General features: G+C 38.9%; 2 protein-coding genes across 11 annotated transcripts; both read left to right on the forward strand.

The window, feature by feature from the left end:
- The first annotated feature begins 392 nt into the window (after window positions 1-392).
- On the forward strand, window positions 393-4686 carry LOC108343672 (mediator of RNA polymerase II transcription subunit 32). 5 transcript variants are annotated; one of them, XM_052867501.1, is made up of 5 exons: window positions 399-788; window positions 1872-1945; window positions 2047-2084; window positions 3003-3092; window positions 3873-4686. In XM_052867501.1, the coding sequence occupies exon 5, from the start codon at window positions 4016-4018 to the stop codon at window positions 4454-4456; it is 441 nt and encodes a 146-aa protein (XP_052723461.1). In that variant the 5' UTR covers window positions 399-788; window positions 1872-1945; window positions 2047-2084; window positions 3003-3092; window positions 3873-4015; the 3' UTR covers window positions 4457-4686. The 5 variants fall into 5 exon arrangements, with proteins under 5 accessions (XP_017437481.1, XP_052723461.1, XP_052723462.1 ...); XM_052867502.1 differs by having other exon boundaries at window positions 3003-3078; XM_017581992.2 differs by lacking the exon at window positions 3003-3092 and having other exon boundaries at window positions 393-788.
- Window positions 4687-4972: 286 nt separating this feature from the next.
- On the forward strand, window positions 4973-23553 carry LOC108345562 (transcription initiation factor TFIID subunit 1). 6 transcript variants are annotated; one of them, XM_052867497.1, is made up of 7 exons: window positions 4973-5682; window positions 6056-6162; window positions 7164-7226; window positions 17529-17738; window positions 22211-22697; window positions 22888-23072; window positions 23204-23553. In XM_052867497.1, the coding sequence occupies exons 1-7, from the start codon at window positions 5637-5639 to the stop codon at window positions 23351-23353; spliced, it is 1248 nt and encodes a 415-aa protein (XP_052723457.1). In that variant the 5' UTR covers window positions 4973-5636; the 3' UTR covers window positions 23354-23553. The 6 variants fall into 6 exon arrangements, with proteins under 6 accessions (XP_052723457.1, XP_017439643.2, XP_052723458.1 ...); XM_017584154.2 differs by having other exon boundaries at window positions 4974-5682; window positions 17532-17738; XM_052867498.1 differs by having other exon boundaries at window positions 4978-5682; window positions 23213-23553.
- Window positions 23554-24429: the final 876 nt, after the last annotated feature.

Consider the following 24429-nt stretch of genomic DNA (forward strand, 5'->3'; position numbering starts at 1 on the left):
CGATCAGCATGAACTAACGACCGAACGTTCATCTAATCACTAATACTCCAAAACCGATCGTTCGACATCCAAAACTTAAGGATAAGCAACTCAATACCGAACGCTTATTAATCTACCAAAACCGATCGTTTAAAGATTCAAACCTAAGAATCCATATTAAGGACGAACAATTACAATCACAAATACCCAATACCGAACGCTCAAGATCACTTCCTGTAAATACCAATTTAGGGACGAACGCTCACAATCCCTAGTTCACTAAGACCGAACGCTATACTCACATTGTAGTACGAACGCGAACGCTCGTCAAACTGAAGACCGAACTTATTTTATTTTTAATAATTGTTTAACAATTCAGTTTAAATATACTGAACTTATTTTATTTTTAATACAGTTAACTGTACTGTACTATGGTTTAGGTTTTCGATCAAAAATTTCTCCTATCTCATTACATTCTTTTCTCAGTATTTCTATGGTTGAAGGCTCCCGTGGAAGGTTCGCAGGCTCGTCGCCGTTGAAGGCCCGTCGCCGTTGAAGGCCCGTCGCCGTTGAAGGCTCGTCGCAAATCCTACCGTGACCCAATCGCTGCCTACCGTTGTCGTCGAAAGAGAGCTTCAACGAAAACCCACGGTGACTCTGCCCTAGCCCTACCGTGACGCGCGACCGCTGCCACCGTGACTCTGTCGACAAAGGAGAGTTCCAACGGTGACCCTGCTCTGACCCTTGTCGTTGTTGCTGTATCGACTGTCGAGGGGCCTGTCTTGTTCACTGCCATACCGACCGTCGAGGTAAGTAGTGATTCGATTATTGTGTTCCAGCTTGTCACTCTTTGCCTCTGCCTCTCCGTGTTGTCTCTACCTGTCTGTGCTGTCTCTGCCTCTATGTGCTGCCGCCTTACTCTGTATTTTCCTTAAACCTATGATTTATGAAATTTTAATGTTGTGGGGTTTCTTCTTTTCGCCATTTTTATTGTCCCTTTTCATTCTTTGTGCTTATTCTTGTTTTAATGATGAATTTAAGGTGTTTATGGTGCAATATAATGTTGGTACTTCTTACTTTATGGATTGCGTCTCTTAACCCTAAGGAAAATAGTTGAGTTCTTTGAATTTTCAACTAGTTATGTGAGACCCTTTTTTGGATATTACATGTGGTTGTTTGCTACCAAATCATCTCAGTCATCACATAACGATTCCTTCATTATAATCGTGTTCCTAAGAAGTTTGGTTGAGGCAAGCAGAAGAATCCTCTCGAACTGCAGATTGGAGTGAAAAACAGGATAGCATGCCAGCTATTATTGTTCATGGTTCTAATATTTTAGCGGATGCTTCTTCTTTTAATGATGTTGTTTTTGATGATTTGATTTTTGCTTCCAATTTTGATAATTACTTAGTCTTGGCTAACCTTTTTGAATTTGTGAGTTCCTTACAATGTTTTGTTTATCTAATGCCCTACAATAATAAACAGGATTTCAGATGTCAAGAATTCCTTTTTCTTGGTTTTTCTCCCTCTCATAAAGTGTCTTTCTCCATGTTGTTCAACTCTAAAGATCTTGTTTTCTTTGTATAGCTCTTAAAGTAATGTTTGGCGTAGAAATTGACAGGGGAATGTTTGGAATAGCACTTCTCTTTCCAAGGCCTCATAGAAAACAAACAAAAAGAATAAAACATATAGGAAATCATGAAACATTTATTCTTCCCGTAGCATTTGATTTGGTGGGTAACAAACAGTTTAAATACCAGTTAAAGAAATGAAACCTTTTATGCGTATAATTTTTGTGTATAACTCTTATGATGCCTTGAAAAGTGACTCTTTATTCATTCTTGCTCCTTGGTTTAGACTTGAACTAAATTTGAGTATATCAACCATTGCAGGAGGAGATTTTTGGACCAGTTCTTTTTCTTATGGAGGTGCATTTATTTGCTGATAATTAGCATCATATAATTTGGTATTATTTTCTGTCATTATGTGGTCTTGTGGAAGGCTCGTCTGCCTTGGATTTTTCGTTTTGGCTCAATATAATATAGTTTTTCATTTTCTTAACTTCAGAGACCAACAGAGGCCATAGACATTACCAATGATAACAGGTACTTGTTAATAACTACCCCCATTTCATTTTGCATTTAACTTCAATTTATCTCTTACTCTCTGACTTGTGTGTTTTTAATTCCCATTTTTCGTACATTCTATTAATTTTCTTAAGAAAATGAAAAATAACTGTAGAAAAAGGCAAAAAGAAATAAGATTCATAGCTGAAATTAAAGTTTTCCGTCTCAATTGACTGGTGTCTTCCAACTTTTGCCACTTTTTATTTCTGGTCAACTACTCCCATCATTGAAAGATGAGACATTGATCTTATTATTCACCGTCAACAAGAGAAAACAAGTAAAAAAGAAAATTACAATCACTAGCATGGTCAAAAACTGTATTCTGACAGCAGCGATGCCATGAACTAAGATCTAGAAACCACTTCCACCAAAGTGTTGAAATCTTGTGCTGCTTTACCTTCTGCTCCAGCTGCATCTAGCACTGTTCTTTTCACGTTGACAGCATTTTTCTTCATGAGATTCCCCTCTTCCTCCACCAGAATCAGCCTTAACTTTCCCACGTTCACCTGTCCTCTCAAGAAACCCACTTGGCAGAACACCCTTCAGATGCTCTTTATTTTGAATAACAGGACATTAGAATTTAGGGAATCCTAATAATAAAACCTTAATTTGGTTGATATTTGTAGAGAATTAGACCATTGCAACAAACGTAGTCCTTTAACTATTACACTCAAAATTCATATCATGAGGATAGGGGCATGTGAATTTAGTACAATCACAGCTCCACAAACCACACAACGCTGTATTTGTGTGGGGACTTGGGAATCTGCGTTTCTCTCTAACTTGGGTACAGATGAACTAAGGCAAGCCAGGAAAAAATGGAACCAAGACCAAGAAAAGTGCTGAAATTTCTTTTAACTAACGACACTATCCTCTTTTGATTTTTTTCTTTTTTAGAAAAGACAAAGGAGATGTGGATGAGGATGAGGCCCTGTGTTATCTTCATTCTGGAAAAGAGTTGGTAATGAACAGGGTGAGATGAAAGTGGTGAGGTTTTTCAGGATGGTGGATTAAAGTTAGAATCATTGTAAAACGAAACAATTTATGTTTGACTGTGATTTGAATGACATTTTATCTGTGCGAGTGAGATTTTATCTCCCTCAGCTCTTTTTGAAAGTAGTATTAAGATGTCCTTTTGAAAGTTTTCCCATTTGGATTCCAGTGGCCTTCTAAGTTCAAAGTCGAATTTGCACATCATCTAAAATAGGCCAATGAGATTCAATGATTAAGTGGATAAATTGTATTACCTCTCTTAATTATGTGTATGCCCTAAGAATGTTGCTACAGATCAATCTAGTGATAACAGTGGTATCAATCTGAATGTCTTTCTTGAGAAGAAATATGGTTCAATGTTTATGTCATTAGAATCTGCCTCAATCAATTAATATTTATGTTGAATGGTTGTTGCGGAACATGTTCACTGTGCCTAAAACAATTATAAGTTGAATCGAAATGTTCTTGATTGGGTACAATGACAGATTTGAATTTATGATATCAGAGTTTGACAGATTTTAGTTTTACTGTATTTGATTCATGACCAGCAATTTTTGTTTTACTTTATTATATTTTTATTTCTGATAAGATACTTTTTTTTACTTTATAATATTTATATCCCCTATGTGAGAAAAAAACTAACTGGTGGATCTGTGTACATGTTTATAGGGTGCTTGGTATAGCAGTCTTCCCTTTTTGATAATTCAACAATTCATACCGTTTTTTTTATAGTGATATTATAGTCTTTCATACAAATATTTGGTGTATTTGCAGTGAACAATATCAGGATCGGAGACAAATAGCTTTGAGATATTAGTAGCTGCTGTTCTTGAGCTGTAATTCCTTCGGTGTTTCTTTCCCTTAGGATCTGTAGTAACAAGAATCTTAGAATTTATTTGGTTAACACAAGCAGCCCAATGGACAGCGTAGTTGATTCTCTGAATAATGCCTATCAAGATTTTGTTTCTGCTGCTGCCAATGTATTAGAGGCCAAAGAAAATGCTGGTTCCGTTAAAACAACAGCTACAGATACTGCTCTAGAGAACTTTAAGCAGAAGTGGGAATTGTTTAGAGTAGCATGTGATCAAGCTGAGGAGTTTGTGGAGTCTGTGAAGCAAAGAATAGGATCCGAGTGTCTAGTGGATGAGGCAACAAGGCCTGTGGCAGGAAAACCTGGACAAGCTACCATGACTGGTCTTCCTCCCATAAGTGCAGTTCGGTTGGAACAAATGAGTAAAGCAGTTCGATGGCTTGTCATTGAATTGCAGCATGGTTCTGGAGCTAGTTCTGCTAATTCAGCTCTTTCCCATCCCTCAGCTCCATTCGATGCGAGGTTTTCTGAAGATTCTACTCAGTAGCATTAGTTTGATGATTAATGTTATATATTTCTCTATACTGATCTTTCTTAGGGTAGACTGCTTTCGGCATTTTATACCATGTTAAGTATTAGCTCTTTGTTAAGCTGTTAAAGAATGCAACTTATGTGTATTGTGCATCTGTGACAACATTCCTTAGTTTTATGGTCATAATTAATGTATTTTATTTTAACCTAAAAAATCGTATGAGTTCCACTGTGAATTTATTAAACACTATAAAATGTATATAACCTACCAAAATTGATGCTTACAAAACTCACTGTGCAAAAACTAAAGATGTTCCTTATTTATGTATATTACAATTTACTTCGGTGGGCAGCGATTGGGTCACGGTAGGATTTGCGATGAGCCTTCAAGGGTGACGAGCCTGCCAACCTTCCACGGAGCCTTCAATCATAAAAATATTGAGAAAAGAATGTAATGAGATAGGAGAAATTTTTGATAAAAATATTGAGAAAAGAATGTAATAAGATAGGAGAAATTTTTGATCGCAAACTGAATTGTTAAACAGTTAACTAGGTTTTAAGTATATAGTTTTTAAGTAAACTGTGCCCAGCCCTGTGGTATCACTTTCAAAATAAATAACACAGCTTGCGGCATCAAGAACATACAACTCAATTCGGAATAAAGGGTCTTCTCGACGAACACCCTGGACGGCGTCGAACACGTGGTCGCAGATCTCCAGCGTCTTCTTCAGGGTCTTCTCAGCCTAACGCCCTCCTCTGCCACGTCCGCATGCTCCCGCCTCCCTCCTCTGCCGCGACAACCGAATGAAATGAACGATCTCATCTTCAATTAAATAACAGACCGTGCGATAACAACAAGCTGCAACTCAATTAGGAAATTTCTGATAAACTCTAAAGGCTGATTCGCCGGAACCCTTCGTCCGTTCACCAACAGGCCAGGGCAGTATTCTGTTCTGCTGAATTTAATCTGGTCCGCGGCGTGGAAACCAATTTGCGGGCTTTGTTTTCTTTAGGGGACGAAGGGAAAAATTGCAGAGTGGAATAGGGTTAGTGAAGTTTAAATAGGGTTTTCGAGGCACAGAAGCACTAGAAGAAGGCAGTAATCGAAATTGATTTTGCTGGAATTGTGTTTTGGAGCTGCTGTGATGAGTTCGTGCTGAATTGGGCTATAATTCGTATAGCTCTGGTCCGACAGCATGGGTTACGATTCGGCTAGCCCCTCGCAGGATGGGAGGGACGAAGGTAAGTGTCTGCAATCAAAATTGGGGAATTGTAGCATGGGAAGTGGTAGGAACAGGGGAAAGAAAAAAAATGACAATAAAGGAAAAAAATTGCTTCAATAGGGAAAAGGGTTGCGTAATTGGATGTGCAGTCTAGTTGTTCAGTGCTGTAGGATCGGAACATGTTTTTGTTCGCTTGTTCTGGCTGTATGCTATCATATCTGGGGCTAGAATTGGGAGTAGGATTGAAATGGTTATGCTGAATTTTAAGTTAGTGGCTATGTGCTGAAATAGGATATCTGTAAGCTGAAGTTCACGTGATGTTCTAGTATGTTATATGGTTTGTTGTTTGGTATAGTTTTATGACTCCATGTCTGATGGATTTGAAATGATAGATGATGAAGAAGAATATGAGGAGTCTGGCAAGGGTAATCGGTTTCTTGGGTTCATGTTTGGAAATGTAGATAATTCTGGTGATCTCGATGTTGACTATCTTGATGAGGTAATTTTATGCCGCCTTTAATGTTGCATTTGCATTTGGTGGGCAAACCATTTAGAAATTCAGGATTGAGCTGATGTATGCATAAATGTCATGCTTAGATTTCTTTGTAGTAGTTTTTTTTTACTCAATCATAGTGTTTCTGTTATCTTCCTGGATAGTTATATAGCCCAAACGAACTTTCATAGCTATCGTATATTTATAATTGGTAAGTAGAGGTTTTTAATTTACTAAACTTCTATTTTGGAAGATTTAAAGCCACTATATTTGAGATTCGTACTTTGTGGGGAACTTTTACTTGAGTCGTGCTTTGTAAGTTCTAGAAAGCAAAAAGGAGGCATTTTGAAGCTTGTGTTGCTCAGTATGATTGTACAAAGTCTAAATTATCAAATTACATGCAATTCAATTTTGGAGGATTTTAGTATTTCGTGTGCAACTGCAAAGATTTATTTATTATTTGCTATATGTGTATTTGGTTGCATGAAGTTACTTTGCCTTTTGGAAACGTCATTTCAGTGAAAATGATGTTTGGTGGTTGTTGGATAGGATCAATTTTGCCTCCAGTCCTTGGTTTTGACTAGAAGTGATAAAAAGTGGTTTTTTTTTTGGGTTAACAACTTTACTTTTGAATTTCATATCTCAAACTTGCATTTTAGGTAAAATATCTAAGACATAAATTATTCCACTTCAAAATCAATTTTAACAAATCCAAAAAATAAGATTTTTCGTAATTAAATTTATGTACTAGGCTGCTGTCTTTACTTTATGCCTTTAACTATTTTCTATGACATGGGCATGCCAGATTAGGAATGATCCAGAATAATAAATTGAAGGTTCTAGGAAAGTTGGTCTTCCTAGAAAACAATTGCACAATTTATGATATGTATACATGTTATGAAAATTAAATTATACCGATTGTTGAATTGCTTCTTGGTTTATTTATGTATATCTGTTTTGGTGAAAAGTTTTAAAGCTGGTGCTAAATAAGCTTATTTCTTCTTTAGGATGCAAAGGAGCATCTTTCTGCATTAGCCGATAAGTTGGGTCCATCACTGACAGATATAGATGTAAGTAAATCTAAATATCATTACCTGTTTGAGTTTGGAATTCAGAATGTTCTCTGTGGAGGCTCTTAAGAAGTGTCTAATTATCAGATTTTCCTACTGTGTTTCTTTCCTTCAATTTCTGTTTTGACGATGATAGTAATTTCTTTGCAGTTGTCAGGAAAATCACCACAAACACCACCTGACCTTGTTGAACAAGGTGAAGTCTGCCAGGAAAAAACTATATCATGCAGTTTTTGATATTCTGTTGGTATCATTTTTTTCCCTCATCAACTGAGAGCACTTCTGTTAGGGATTTCGGTAGGAATTCTAACACACGCGCACTCTTACTCTCACGGAAACCCTAAACCCTAAACCCTAAAACCCTAAACTCTAAGCTTAACCTCCTTCACCAGTGCTAAGACCGGTCAACAATTCAACAAATGTCTAACCTCCCCTCTGATACAACAAAGAGGTCCTTATATAGGCCTCTTTCCCCCCAAAACCCATTAACTGTCTAGCAGTTAATTCCCAACTGACTTAACTGTCTCAAAGTTAAGTCCAACTCCCTTAACGGTCTCCCCGTTACATCTTCTGTTTCCCTTTTTTTTTCTCTCATAAACCCTCCATTCTCAACAACTTCACCTGTGTTTTATTTGTACTGAAATTCTTTCCCACACGGCATATGTTTAGTAGAGAATATCATATAGCAGATCATTGTCTTTTTGAAAGAAGAAAATTCCGAACATCTTATGAGAAATTCTGCCACTATACTTTCTATCACGCTGTATTGTTGATTGAAATTTGTTGGAAAATCACAAAATTTTGTTTCTCACTTCTTATTGATGACTCTTCCCTAATTTTGTGGTTTATAGTTATGAGAAATAAAGAAGATTGGGAGAAAATATCCCTTATGTGTTTAGCATACACATAGGGTAGTTTATTTATAATGTAAGATAAGGGTTAAACCCTAAATACAGAATGGGCTAAGCCCAATTAACAGAAACACACAACTTAACATCTAACACTCCCCCTCAAGCTGGAGCATATAAATCATATGTTCCAAGCTTGTTACAAAGATAGTCAATTCTAGGTCCTCGTAAGGACTTGGTGAATATGTCTGCCAACTGGTTGCTTGAGTTAACGAACTCAGTCTTGATATCTCCGGATATGATTTTTTCTCTAATAAAATGACAATCAACTTCAATGTGCTTGGTTCTCTCATGGAAGACAGGGTTAGAGCTAATATGAAGAGCAGCTTGATTATCACATATAAGTGTCATGTGAGTGGCATCTCCAAATTTCAATTCATTAAGTAATTGTTTAAGCCACACAAGCTCGCAAGTAGCAAATGCCATAGCTCTATATTCTGCTTCTGTGCTGGACCTTGCCACAACACTTTGCTTCTTACTTTTCCAAGATATCAGGTTGCCACCAATAGAGACACAATATCCAGAAGTAGACCTCCTATCAAAAGGGGAACCAGCCCAATCAGCATCTGAATAGCAAACGATTTTTGTATCGTTGTTAGGGCCATATAGCAAACCTTTTCGGGGTGATCTTTTAATATACTTCAGTATGCGAACAACTGCATCCCAATGGTCTTCACATGGGGAGTTTAGAAATTGACTCACCACACTAACTGCAAAGGAAATGTCAGGACGCGTAACAGTAAGATAGTTTAATTTACCAACTAATCTTCTGTACCGTTCAGGATCTGAAAAAGGCTCCCCCTGATTTGGTAAGAGTTTGATGTTAGGGTCCATAGGTGTCTCAACAGATTTACAGTTCATTAACCCTGTTTCCTCCAAGATGTCTAACGCATACTTCCTCTGAGATATGACAATACCATCATTGGATTGTGCTACTTCAATACCCAAAAAGTACCGGAGTTTGCCAAGATCTTTGGTTTGAAAATGATGACAAAGGTGTTGTTTCATCTGAGAGATGTCGAGATAGTCACTTCCTGTAAGAACAATATCATCAACATACACTATTAAGTAAATACATCCAGCACTTGAGTGGCGATAGAACACTGAATGATCCGCTTCACTGCGAGACATACCAAATTGTTGAACAACACAGCTAAATTTACCAAACCAGGCCCGAGGAGATTGTTTTAGGCCATATAAGGATTTGCGAAGACGACATACCAATCCAGATGACTCCTCCTGAGCAACAAAGCCAGGCGGTTGCTCCATATAAATTTCTTCATGCAAATCACCATTTAGGAAAGCATTTTTGACATCAAGTTGGTAAAGAGGCCATTATTGAAGAGCGGCCATGGCAATGAATAGGCGAACAGAGGTCATTTTTGCCACTGGAGAAAAAGTATCACCATAATCCAAACCAAAAATCTGTGTGTAGCCTTTGGCAACCAGTCGAGCTTTCAGACGATCAATTGTGCCATCAGGGCCAACCTTGATAGCATACACCCACCTACAACCAACAACAGACTTTCCAGATGGTAATTGGACAAGCTCCCAAGTTCCACTTTTCTGTAAAGCACTTAATTCATCCAGCATAGCTTGATGCCAGCCAGGATGACTTAAGGCATCACCCACAGATTTAGGAATTGACACAGAAGAAATGGATGAGAGACAAGTGTAAAAAGATGGAGATAATCTGTGGTAACTAAGAACAGTATAATGGGGGGAAGGGTTACGGGTAGAGCGTATACCTTTACGGAGGGCAATAGGCAAGTCAGACTCAGTTGCTGGAGCCGGAGGAGACACAAGAGGCGGCACTGGAAGTGAGTCATGAGGGAGACAATTGCGGCGACTATAAACCTGAAGGGGTGGTGGTGAAGGACGATCCTGTGGTGAATGAGAGTCTAAAGAAGGAGACAAAATGGGTGGAGCATCACCAGGAGGATCACAGATAAGAGGAATATCAACAGTAACAGGGAGAGGTATAGAACTAGAAGATAAATGTGTAAAGTAAAAAGAAGATTCATCAAAAGTGACATCAGCAGAGATAAAATGACGATTGAGGGAAGGGGAAAAACACTTATAGCCCTTTTGTGACCGTGGAAATCCTAAGAAGACACATTTGTGAGACCTAGGAGATAACTTATCAAGACCAGGACTAAAATCATGAACAAAACATGTAGACCCAAAAACTCTAAGAGGTAATGGATGTAGAGGGTCTTGAGGAAATAATATAGAATGAGGGATTTTGTTTGCTAGGACGGAAGATGGCATGCGGTTGATAAGATAACATGCCGTGAGAACAGCATCACCCCAAAAACGTGAGGGTACTTGACCATGAATGAGAAGGGTACGAGTTGTTTCAATAAGGTGTCTATTCTTGCGCTCAACCACCCCATTTTGTTGAGGGGTATAAGCACATGAGGTTTGGTGAAGAATGCCATGAGAAGCCATAAAATGTTTAAACTGTTGAGAAAGGTATTCACGGCCATTATCACTACGTAAAGTGCGAATAGAAACCCCAAACTGAGTTTTTATTTCATTGAAAAAAGTTTGAAAAATAGAAAACAACTCAGAACGATTCTTCATGAGAAACAACAAAGTATATATGGAATAGTCATCAATAAAGGTAACAAAATACTGAAATCCTAAAGTTGACTTAACACGACTAGGTCCCCAAATATCAGAATGAACCAATGAAAAGGGGGATGACGCTCGTTGTGAAACACTACGAGGAAAGGAACTACGAGTATGTTTACCTAACTGACAAGACTCACATGACAAACTTGATAATTTGGACAGACTCGGAACAAGTTGCTACAGTTTGGCAAGACTGGGATGACCTAACTGAGCATGAAGAAGGGATGGTGACTCCATGATTACGCCAGCATGTGGAGAAGGGCTGAGATGATATAGGCCATGAGACTCACATCCTGTGCCAATCATGTGTTTCGAACTCCGGTCCTGCAACCAAACATAATCTTTGGTAAATGAAATAACACAATTAAGGGAACGTGTTAGACGACTTACGGACAATAAGTTAAAAGGAGACCCAGGGACATAAAGTACATTATCAATGGATATGGACGGAAAAATATGAACAGTACCAATACCATGAGATGAGGCTCGAGACCCATCAGCCATCGTTACCGAGGGTAAATTAACCGGACATGACAAGGAAGAAAACAAGGACTTGGCGAGACCGACTCCGATCACATTTTGGACGTCCGTTACCGGGTTGGCGAGACCGACTCCGATCATCAAGTTGGGCAGCCATGGAGACGGAGAAACCCTAAAAATTCAAAATGCTCTGATTGACGCAACGACCACAGATCCAGAAAGAAGGCGAGGGGGCGATCACGGCAGTGTTGATCGGCGGCGGAAAGCTCCGGCGACGCGGCGGCAGCGGCGACTCTTGCGGCGGCGCGTGGAGGCGCGTGAGAGGTCCGATCGCCGCGATCTTCGTACGACGGTGGTCGCCCGGCCGAGACGCTTCCGATGGTGTGGTCGCCGGTCGATTCTGGAACTCCGGCGGCGGCGACGGCGACTGCGACAATAGCAGCAGTGATGGGTGCCGGAGACCGTGGAGTTGGCTGGAACTATTCCTGTGCTCTAGATACCATATGAGAAATAAAGAAGATTGGGAGAAAATATCCCTTATGTGTTTAGCATACACATAGGGTAGTTTATTTATAATGTAAGATAAGGGTTAAACCCTAAATACAGAATGGGCTAAGCCCAATTAACAGAAACACACAACTTAACATCTAACAATAGTATTGTAAAGGAAAATGATACTTCGACAACCAGTTTTGACAACATTTTAACATGGGCCACGTGTCAAAATGTCATTGGTGCACGTGTAATTGGTTTTCAGAAATTAATTTGACGTGGAAAATGAAGATTCAGAGCGCGAGTTTGAAGTTGTGGGGTCATTTGTGGTTTTCAGAATTTGAATTTTTAGGGTTTGGTAAAGAGAGAAACAGAAAGGTAGTGAGATAGCACCGTGAGAGAGACTCCGTCTTCGTCTTCGTCGCACCCAGCCACCCTTCGAGGCGTTTGACGTCTGCAATCGGCCAACGCGGTTGCTTGCTTGGAGTGCAAAGGTACTTTGGTGGCTGGTTCTTCGACTGTACTGGAGCATTGCAGTGGTCGCCGAACCGTCGGCTGTGGTAATATTTCCTAACCGTAGACAGAGTCCGTCGACCTCTCTCCCTAGCCCGCCATCGAGTCTTCTTTCGACTCCTTTGATTCCGTCGAGCGTCGCGGTTTGTTGGCGACCTGAGTTCCGCCGGAGTTTCGCCGGCTTCCCGTGTTGTCCGATTCCTTCACCGACGCGTTTTTGGCTGCCGCTATTCCAAGAGGAGCCACCCACCCAGTCCGTCTTCTGTGTAAGGTCCTTGGCCTTTTGTTAGGGTTTTTTTTCCCCGTCGATTGTACTTTGATTGAATTGGCGTAGATGGATTGCTCAAAAGAAGGAGGTTATAAGAATGTAAGTACATAAAATGTTTTGAAAATTGATTTGTTTGTTTGAAACTGAGTTTTTTGATTGTTTATATTTTGAATTTGAATTGTAGTTGCGTTTGCGGGTTTGGTCCGATACAAAAGCGATAGTCAACATTAATGGTATACTTCGAGAAACGAGTGCTGTCGGAGTTCGTGTTCCTCTGATCAGCCACGAGTGCCACCGGAGTCCGTCCTCATCGGACACGAGTTTTTGTTAGAGGACGCTCGGGCAATACGGGAAACGCTACCGAAAACGAACGACCGTTCACATTACACGACCGAACGCGGTTAGTGTTCAGACACCACTACTTTTTGGACGCTCGGGCAATACGGGAAACGCTACCGAAAACGAACGACCGTTCACATTACACGACCGAACGCTCTAACACTCACTAACACACAGACCGAACGTTCAAAAGGTACACTCCGATCCAGGTCGAATGCAAACAATCACTAACACATGCCAAGATCGAACGCTAACGCTCGTTACCTGAGAACACAAAAGCGGACGCTTAAAATTCAAACCTAAGAATCAAAATTAAGAACGAACGCTCACAAGCATTAAAACTGAACCAAGATCAAACGTTAAAGCTCTCTGGACGATCTGGACGATCGTCTAGAATCATGGCCGAATGGTCAAAACTTAACACATGACCGACCAATACTGCATCAACACTTAACCGCATAAATCAAAGCTTGATCGAACGGTATCTGAAATCTCACTTAACCGTACGGTATCAATTGAACTTCCGAACGAACGTTAACAGGTTTGACCGAACGGTACCAGATTAACATCTTACCGAACGGTGAAGATATTGGTCAATAAATAACAATCGGTTGAGCATGCAGGGGAGGAGCCGAACGAGGACGAACGGTCTGCGACATTACAACAGAGGACGAACGGTTTCATTCGAGGGGAAGGAGCTGAACGCTCACGGTCGAGGAAGAACGTTGTTTTTTGTTTATTTTTTTATATATATATATATATATATATATTTTTTTTTTTCTTTTTATTAGGAAAATACAATAAAATAAATATATAAAATCACTAAAACACCAAAACCGAACGCTCAGTCTAAAACATCAAAACCGAACGCTTAGACTGAAACATCAAAATTTGAATGGAACCATAAAACGCATAGTATGACCGAACGTTCATGCACAAATTAAACTTAAGCATAAAACGCAAACCCAGAAACACAAACTTGAATGGAACCAGCGACTGAAAGCAAGCATGAACAATAAAATCCTACCATGGCAGCGTGAAAGAGATGATGAACAGTAAAACTTGCAGCACAATGAACAGTTAAAGCGTAACATGAATAAGAAACTTGAGCGGAGAAACAGATTCAACTAGAAAATTTCAAAGAGACTGAGTTCAATACATGAAAATGGGAAAGAAACCAAAACCTAAACCTCCCCAAATGGGAAAGAAACCTAAACCTAAACCCCTCTTTTTCGTCCACCGAACAGTCGGCACTCCGGCGATGCTCCGGGATAGGGACGGAAGCCGGTGGGACGAAGCGAGACCTTGAATCGGAACCGGCTGGAGGGGTTGAATAGCTCCGACACGGCCTTCAACGTTGTCCGGCGGCACCCCGGCAAGCACTCTGTCGGACCTCTCTCTCTCGAACTCCCTTTCTCCAACTCTCTCGGCCTCTCTCTCTAGGTCACACTCTCCCTCTCAACCTTCGCGCTTCTCTCTCTATAATTCTTCCAAATGAATTTGAAATTTGAAACGCAACTTGAAAACCCTGCATACCCCCTTTCCATGTCATATTTCATTTGCTTTTTGATTTTCCACGTGGACCTCTCACATTTAGACACCTGTCCCGTGTCTAAATGTTGTCAAAAGAGGTTGTTCAAGTATCATTTTCCTATTGTAAAATTGTTGAGCTGCTGTGATGTGTCATTTCTGTGTACAATTTGGGCCCACTTTTTCCCACTCATGCTCTTGTGCAGAGCATAAACTCATTGCTAGTTTTTAGTTAATTTTACCAATAGTCGTGTATGAGCTAAAAAGAATGTTTCACTAGTGTACCGTAAGATACCTGATTCAACCAACGGTCGACAAGTAACCCGGACGATCATTTGCCAAGCCTTCTTACGATCGTAATGTCACGATCATAGGTGTGTCGAACGCTTTTTAACGCCAATCGTTAAGACGGTCACATCATAGCATTTACATGTTGATGTCAACCACTTGAAGTTCGACAACCAGTGATGTCGCGACATATAGCGTTCGCGCGACAATTCGCATGTTTGTGTCAATATACAGGACGATCGACATATAATGAGCGATATCTAAATTAGCGAAATCATAGTAGACGGTTTAGCGGTTAAGAGTAAACAATTACGAATATTAGCCAACGCCACGAATCACGGAAGTAACTGACTCAGTATCAAACACGATCTAGCAGTTACAACTTCCAAATAGTCAACTTCGGTAACTGACCGGATTTTCAGGTAAACGATTTATTTTACTGTTTTAAATATGCAAAGCACACGAGAAAAAAGGTACGTTTTTCCTTAAGAGAAATTAATAGAGAGATTATTCTTCTTCTACATCACTTTGAACTGAAAAGATTCAGTATATTCCTTTCCTGACTTGAGCGTCGGAGTGCCTTTGCAGGTACCCAGCCCATTTTCCCCTCAGAGAGCATAGCACAGAAGGAGAGGTAGCACAGTAGCAGCATCACAGGTCGAGCACCGAGGTCGAACGTCCACCCAGGAAGAGCGGGACCGGATGTCGTACGGAAGGACATCCACGTCATCGGATCACCTAATAGACCGGCCGCCCGCGTCACCGTATGTCCTCCAAGCTCACAGACCGAGCGAGCGGGTAACACAATGCCGCCCGCCAAGGTCACAATCAAGATCGAACGTCCAAAAGAACGGTTGTCCGAGCTTTCATGGAACGAGCGGTCTTCCAATGTCGCCCATCCAGGCGTGGACAACCCCTTCGCACAATAAAATTATGCTCGGGCTTGGGGGGCTTATGTACTGACAGGTCCTCCCAGCATAGACCGAGCGAGCGGTTAACATAATGCCGCCCACCAAGATGGCAATCAGGACCGAGTGTCCAGCCATTCAAGAACCGAACGTCCGCCCAAGATGGGACGTCCACTCAAGATGGCAATCAGGACCGAGCATCCAGCCATTCAAAAACCGAACGTCCGCCCAAGATGGGACGTCCGCCCAAGATGGCAATCAGGACCGAGCGTCCAGCCGTTCAAGAACCGAATGTCCGCCCAAGATGGGACGTTCGCCCAAGATGGCAATCAAGATCGAGCGTCCAGCCATTCAAGAACCGAAAGTCCGCCCAAAATGGCAATCAGGACCGAGCGTCCGCCCGTGTCGAGCACCAAGGCCGAGCATTCACCCTAGTCGAGCACCAAGGTCGAACGTCCACCCAGGTGATCAAACAAGACCGAACGCCCACCCAGGACGACCATCGAGACCGAGCGTTCAGTATGACCGAACGACATAATCGACTGGTTCCCATCCTGGTCGACCATCATTCTGACCGGACGTCACTGACTGAATACCCTTCAGACCGTCCATCCTGGCCGACCATCATTCTGACCGGCCATCACGCGGTTAACCACACAGTTAAATGCTAATGACACATTAAAGCCCTTAATGAAGATTAAGGTATTATTGGGCCGTTTCCAGGCCCCCAAAAGGTAAAAGCCCATTACAATCAGTATAAATAATGGTCTCAGGTATGATTTCTGGACAGATTGCTTAGAATGCAACACATGCATGCATTTTAGAACGCTCTGTCATATTATTGACTTGAGCGTCGGAGTGCCTTTGATAGGTACCCGACCCCCCGGCTTGGAGTATGGAGCAGCGCCAGGAGTAGGAGGACGACCGCCCGGCTTGGAGTGTGGAGCAGCATCAGTCCATCTTTGTACTGTCCGCCAGTTCAGCTTTCTTTGGTTCATGGGATTCAGCAGCGTCCGCCCGGTCCATAACAGCTTCGCCGTTTGCTCGCCCGGTCAAGTTTGTGTTTTAACAGGATCCTCACGGAAAATGTCGAAACACACACCAATTAAAACATCAAATTTCACCTAGAATGAATAAAGTCTAATGAAATTCTCAATCTCATGAGTTTCCTTAAATTTGATCAAAATTTCACTAAATTTATGACTTCTAAACCAATAAAATGATTTCAAATATTGATTATATTACAAGTCGTTAAATGTTCGATTAAAAAGTAATGTAAGAATTGATCTTTAACTGAGCTTAATGTTGCCGTGTTAAGACTTTTATTATTTGGATTGAAAATTTACTATTTCAGGGTTTGTGGTAGAAGAAAATTAAAGGCAGGATCAAATTTTCTTAATTTTTGAAGTGGATGAACTTAGTTGACTCAAAAAGATGGAGTAAAATTTCTGGAGTGGTAGCTAAAGAAATAATAGAATACAATTATGTTTTGCAAAAAGATAAACATTTCACTTATCCACTATATTTCCCCGTCACTTATAAAAGCAAAAACTTGTTTTTCTAATTTCTTACCTGTAATTTATATTTTGCGACTTTATAATTGAGCCCAAAAATAGAAGTTCGCTGAAGTATGTTATAAAGGTAACCTCTTAAGCTGTGCAAGTGTTATGTTGATAAGATGGTCTTTTTGCTTCTTGACATTTGCACAAGTTGACTTGTCCTGAAAGATTTTTTTTTCTGCATCCTTAAGTTTCCTACCATTACTGCAATTCTTTTATTTGTTTACTGTCATATGAATTCAATAGAATTTGAATACAGGTGAAAATATGTTATACTGGAGTTTAAAAACAGGCAGCAATGGTGTAGTGATAATTTGCTTGTATTCTTAAAATTAATTTTCTGTATGCTATTTATTTTACATTGGTGGGATATTTTTTAGCAGGGTAAGGAAAATATTGAACGAATGGAAATTACTGGTGTTGGTGATCCTTCTGGTCGAGGCATGGGTTTCAGCTATGCTCGGGCACCCCCAAAGGCACCAGTGTCTAGTGCAATGGTGAAGAAGAAAGCAGCTGCTAACCGTGGAGGTTCCACTGTTACTGGTACAGATGCTGATCTGCGTAGATTAAGCATGGAGGCTGCACGAGAGGTGCGTGGTATTTTGGTGATCTGTTCTGAACTGTATATGCTTATGTAAGCTATAGAGCTTGATGTTAAAAAGGCTTTTCTTTCTGGCAGGTGATAGTTTTCTCATATATTGTACTCAATTGTGTTATGAAGAAAGCTGATATTAATAGAGAATCTTGTTTTGAAATAAACTTTTTCAAGCTGCACTTCAAAAATGAAATTTGTTGCAGCAAAGTATGTTTTTTTTTTCTCGTGTTGTATTCAATTGTGCTATGAAGGAAGCTGATATTGATGGAGATATTAATGGTGAATCTTGTTTATGTACTGAACTGATAGACAAGCTGCATCTCAAAAATGAAAGTTACTGCAGAAAAATGTTTTGATATCTGTTGGAGTTCTTACATTTATTAAAAATACGACCAAATAAATGTATTTAAGTGGAGGGTAACACTTAGCTTGTAAATCGGTTTTGTAAGGTTAATGACCCAAATACAAATTTTAAGACAGTAGCAGTGTCTACCTTAGTGAATTTTGCTAGGCTTGTTTAGTTACTCACTATCTAGCTATTATTAGACTATCCACAGATGTCTGGTCCTGCCAATTGAAATGCTTGACATCTTAGATCCCCCACTTTTCTACAGCGTTGTTTAATTAAAGTATATAAGTGAAGTATAACCCTCACTTCCCAAGCCAGATTTGGTGGGTTTAACTGCGCAGATTAGGGCAGATTTTATTCCAAACAGTAGTTTTTGTTCTCTCTCTCTATATATATTGGTTTTCTAATCAAAAGATAGATTGCGATCACTACCAAAATCAAAGACAAAGGAGGCTCTGCATCCCCCATTTTCCCTCTCTAAAAATGTATGAATTACTAAATTGTATACCCTTAATAGACTCCACCGCGGTACCATCTCTTTTGTAATTTCCAATGAACCAAAGAACTATTAGACAAAGCTTTTTCCAGCAAACAAAGAATTTGTCTCCACCCAATGAGCTTTCCAATCTTTTTAGGTAGTGATATCAGTAGCCTGAATAACGCCCAAGAGTTTAGCTTCAAAGTTGAATTTGCTTGTAAAAAATTTTGCTAGACAGCCCATGTTCTCAACTTTTGAATTTGTAAAAATTCCCCTAAATGCTGCTTTGTTGCTTATGTAGTGTAAGCTCCATCTGCATTCCACGTCCAAACTACATTTTGAGTATATACCAATCTTGTTGAATAATATTGTTTGCTTTCCTTGACCTGCAAGTGATAGTAAAAGAATTTTATACTTAATTAGATTGCATATAACCTGTAGCTATCGCAGTTATGAGAATTTTCTATTCTTAATAAGTATTTGAAGCCCCTCAAATTTGATCTGGTTTCTGCCATTCCAAATTTTTGCTGTTGAGTGACAGGATAGCATCACTGCTTACTCCAATTCCTATTTGGATGGATATGTGTCTTAATTATTGAAGTGTCCAGCTGCTGATCCATGATGCTTTCAAGCCAAGTCCATAATCTAACTTGAAAAGGACTAGCTAAAAAAGTGATAATTTGCATTTTCAAACCCGAGTATAACAATGAGGACAAAATAAAAATACATTTCCTAAGTAGCTAATCTGTAGGCAGTTTATTATGTAACAATCTCCATGGGATAAATATTTAGAAGGAAGAATGACTTTGCTTCAAATTCTTTTCCCCCTAGAAAACTGTGGTTTAGAATAATTAATATGTAAATAAGCATCTTCACTGGTTAATTCACCGCTTAGGTCTTCTTCCATCTAATCATATCCTAGGCATTAGCAATGAGAATCACAGTTTGTTTAATTTGTTGTACAAAATCATGTGACACTAATAAAATCCCAACATAACCATAGTTGCTTAAGCAACAAATTAATTTTCCACAACTCAATTTGTCTGGTTTTGCCTTATTTGTGTCTACTTGTGTAAGACCTTGGAAAATGAACACCATAAATCACCTGTCAAATCCCATTAATTACCCCCAAAACCCTTCTGCAGTGCATTAAAAACGCACTTCCATACTCTCTGCATTTTCGCCAAGTGTCATGCTGGAAGATTCTGAAGTCAGTTAGTGGAGTGCAGGTGTCAGCAGAAGAATGCACGACCGTTTGGACGTGGGGCAAACAAAATTAATTATCTGAAAAACCTGCCACACTCTTCTGCATGCACCTTCACCTTCCAAACTCTGACCTCCATTTTTCTCCTCCTTCTCTCTAGAGAACCTTTCCCTTCTCTCTACTGCAACTCACTCTTCTTTGCTCCGATCACTGTTCAGGCACCGTAGAAGGATTCCCGTCGTCCTGAGCTTTCACCTGAACCGAACACTTTAGAGTTCTGAAACCGGTAAGTTCCTTTCCCTTCAACTGTTCGTTCTGGTGAACATGCACACCCAACTCTAGATGCATGAGTTCTTAAGTTAAATACTGAACCCCTTTTTCATCTGTCTATGATTCATAGAGTAGTAAGTGTTGCGGGTAGAAGGAAATTGTAGTTGGCAAGTCAAGTTGCAAACTTAGGACGAACGTTCACGTTAGAGGTAAGGGAAGCTTATTAATTTAATTCATATGTTGTGTATGCTTACTGGAAATGAATGTATGGTGTTGAACGAGTGAATGTATGTATTCAGTATGAGTATGATGCATGATAGTTGATGAGTATGAAGTATATGAATGTGAAAATGAGTTATAAATCTGAAGTATGAATTATTGATATGGATGCTATATAGTCTGAAAATTTATAATTAATGTAAAGTATAAAGTATGAACTGGTATATGGAGAACTTAAGTTGGAAAATAGTTATAAATTTGAATATGATCTTCTTACTATGATTATGTACGTTCATTATCGAACGGTCCTCTACCGTTCGGTTTTCTAGTAAACTGGTTAAAATGGAGTTCTTTCATTTGGAAGGAATTCTGATCGAGAACGAGCGTTCTCATGTGGAAATAATATCTTGGAGCGTTCGGCTCAGAACAATCGTACCTAATATTCGAAATAAAGTAATATATATATGTACCTTGTACTTTAAACATTTGTAATGCTCGGTCTTACACCTGGCGTTCGTAATAAGTAGCGCTCGGTCTTATACCAAGCGTACGTCCTATATAGCGCTCGGTCTTACACCCAGCGTACGTCATAAGTAGTGTTCGGTCTTATACCGAACGCTCGAATTTGTCTTCAAATATTATACGTGTGGAAATAACGTACGTTCAATTTCAGTAAAATCCTCTTACCGCGTTCGGTCATAGACTGGCAGTCGGTCTCTATATTATAATTAAATTCGTTATGGTTCTGAAATCGTCTTGTGGTGGTTTTATCCAATTGATCCGGCCTAGAGTCATGTACTTAAATTATTCTTTGAGTATTGATATAAATTTCCGAGAGTTAGTTCATTCAACTGATTCAAATGGTAAATAACGTTTGTCAAAAGTGATACGTATTCGTAGTCAAATTTATTCGGTTTTGGAACGAAAGTTATCGTTCTCTTTCCTACCGTTCGTCCTCATTGTGAAGAGGACTGAACGTTCGTTGTTTTATGAACTTGGATTGGAAGATGAAAACGAAAATAAAGTGAAATATTATAAATAATGAACAGTATATGAGATGAATAAATGATGGCTGATTTTGAACGAGCGTTCCAGGGAGGAACGACTCTATGTATTGAATATTGGAAAGTTGTATAGTATGACTGTGGTAAAGCTGCTGATGGCAGTTCATCCTGATGTTCCGTGAGTGCTCGTCCTCAAGTAGAGGAGGGTAGGTCATGTGTGGGAACGGCAGGAGGTCCTAGTCCTTAGGAGTACTTTGGACTGATAGGGCTAACCTCGGGTGGTAGCTGTTGAGTGTTTCCCAGTTACTACATCACCCGGGTGCATGAACGCCTGTAGATACACAGATTCATACAGTCCGGACGGTCTGTCTAATGAGAGTTTTTGGATGATTATATGTGTTGAGATATTCTTGTATTGTTGGTATGTTAATTTGTATGTTTGATGCATGAATTAAATTATATAAGCTTACCCTGTGTTCTTTCCTTGTGTTGTTTTGTATCTGTATGTCCGTTCTGTCAATGCAATGATCATCCGTGTGGATGTGAGCAGAAGGAGACACTCTTTTGGAAGAATTGGTGGAAGAAGAAAATCTGGTGGACGTCGAAGTGAAAGCTGAGACTTAGATCATCCAGTAGGATTAGGTGTTATTAGGATTGTGTTTGACGTTCGGTTATTGGTTTTATAAAACCGTTCGTCCTGATCTTTTGTCACTTCTGTATTAATGTATAAAATTCTGTATGTTTAAGCCGTTCGGCTTTTGAGCCTTAATTTAATATAAGACTGCACTGTTTATTATGTAATGTGATTAATTCTAATGTATGGTTATTACTATATTTTGGGATGTTACAACTTGACTTTTAAATGCAATTATAATGATGGAATTGCGTTTTATGTTTACTATGTACCATTCCTGTTTTTAATCTATGTTCTTCTCTTATCCAGGTTCTTCTTAAGTTCAATGTTCCCGAGGAAGTCATTGCTAAACAAACCAGGTGGCATCGCATTGCTATGATACGTAAACTTTCAAGTGAGCAAGCTGCATCTGGGGTTAAGGTTGATCCGACAACTATCAGCAAATATGCTCGTGGCCAGCGAATGTCCTTTCTTCAGTTACAGCAGCAGACTAGAGAAAAATGCCAGGAGATTTGGGATCGACAAGTTCAGAGTCTGTCGGCTGTAAATGCTGATGAGAATGAGAGTGATTCGGAAGGTAATAGTGATCTGGATTCTTTTGCTGGAGACCTGGAAAATTTACTTGATGCTGAGGAGTTTGAAGAGGGAGAAGAAGGTACAAATGACTTAAAACGTGACAAGGGAGACGGTGTTAAGGGTCTTAAAATGAGAAGACGCTCAACTTTGGCTCAGGCAGAGGAGGAAATAGAAGATGAAGCCGCTGAGGCTGCTGAATTGTGCAGGTTGCTCATGGATGGTATGACAACGTGTTGATCATTGAAGTATTATTACCAGATATTTTTAGCATTGAATGTGCCAAAGCTGATGTTTTTGGGGCTGTTGTAATGCAATGCCTATAGATTGTTAATTGGATCAATATTTTGAAATTGAACTCAGGTGCTACTTGTCATATTTGACCATTTTTGTTTTGGGCGATAATAATGCAGATGATGAAGCTGATAGGAAGAAAAAGAAGAAAACTAAAGTAACTGGGGAAGAAACAAGATTGGTATCAAAGATGCAATCAAAATTTGCCTTGGACAATGCTGACCAAGTTAAGCAAATAACAAATAGTTTACAATTAGATGGAAATATTCCCTTGAAAGAGGACACGATTACAGATCTTAGGGAGGTAGGATGATAATTAGTTTATTTACATTGTCCTGTCGTTTGCATCTTTGTTTAAACTGTTATTTCACAATTTATATGAATATTATGTGAAGACTTAATTTTCTATAAATGAGTCCTAATTTTATTTCATAGTTTTGGCAGGAGGAAAATTTTGGTGCCAAAAAAAGTAAATCACTGAAGGTCAATAAAGCCAAGAAGAATGATATTGCACCTATTTCTCTTCCCAATAAAAAAATCAAATTAAATATGGGAGAAGGAATTAAGGTAAGTGATCGAATTTAATCTGTTTCATCACTCTCCTTTTTCTTCCTCAAAAAACCAGAATAGCAGCAGTTATGGACGACATCTTTACTATTAGTAAAGAAAATACTTTAGTAGTGTACTTTTAAGTTTTTTTATAATTAATCTTTTAATTATCCTTTGATCGAATCCGATTCTTTAATTTTTGTAATTGCCTCAATTACTTTTTTTTTAACTTTGAACCATGAGTTTTCATTTGTTACTTTAATTTTTTGTAAATTAAATCATTTGAACGATTAAAGTTCAGAACTTATCAACTAGATTTCTTAGTTAGTTCTTAACCCAACATATAAAACTAAATTCTTCTGTGCAAATAAATAATTGGGTTGTTCAGTGTTAGACTTTTGAAAGAATAAAATTTCTAATTTAATGTATGTATAATTAATGGCATCATATTGTGACCGCATATATTTTTTTCTTAAACATTCAGTGTTTAGTTAGAAAATCAGTATATAAATGCTCTTAGTTGAAAACTTTATTTTTTACATAATGAATTCTCCGATTTTGGTTTAGTTCGCAGCAGCGCCTGCGAGAGCAAAAGCGTCGGTACCTTCTATTTCAGTTGCCAGACCGCTGCATTACCGGCTTATGGCTTCCTCCTCAACAGTTTCATGGACTTCCATTCGCGCTTCTTCCTCAACAGCCTTTTTCAACATTATTAAGAAAATTACAAGTACTTATATATTTTTCTAAAATTAAGTATATTATTCATTGATAATAGAAGAATTTTAAATAATTCTGAAATAAAAATAAAATCTAAAAATAAAATATCAACTATTTTAAAAGTAAAATATGTTTAATTTATTCTAAAATAATATTATACCTAAATAAATCAAAAATCTCAAAAATCATAACTACGTATTTTTATTTTATTTCTATCAAAATCAAATTAAATATTATTAATCCAAAATGTAATAAAATAATATTTAATCAAAATTATTAATAAAATTTTAAAATTTAAGTTTATCCTAACATCTTTATTTTTGCATCGATTTTTGGACCATAAATTTTTTTTCTATATAAAATTTGGTAAAAAAAAAAGTTCATGGCCTGACCCG

The sequence above is a fragment of the Vigna angularis genome, chromosome 8, assembly GCF_016808095.1.
Source record: "Vigna angularis cultivar LongXiaoDou No.4 chromosome 8, ASM1680809v1, whole genome shotgun sequence".
Classification (NCBI taxonomy): Eukaryota; Viridiplantae; Streptophyta; class Magnoliopsida; order Fabales; family Fabaceae; genus Vigna; species Vigna angularis.

Bases quoted from the DNA above. Each gene is read 5' to 3' on its own strand.
- LOC108343672 (XM_017581992.2), top strand. From the start codon at position 4,016: ATGGACAGCGTAGTTGATTCTCTGAATAATGCCTATCAAGATTTTGTT.
- LOC108345562 (XM_052867497.1), top strand. From the start codon at position 5,637: ATGGGTTACGATTCGGCTAGCCCCTCGCAGGATGGGAGGGACGAAG. The intron at 6,163-7,163 runs GTAATTTTATGC...TTTCTTCTTTAG, and splicing joins ATGTTGACTATCTTGATGAG to GATGCAAAGGAGCATCTTTC. The intron at 7,227-17,528 runs GTAAGTAAATCT...GATATTTTTTAG, and splicing joins CATCACTGACAGATATAGAT to CAGGGTAAGGAAAATATTGA.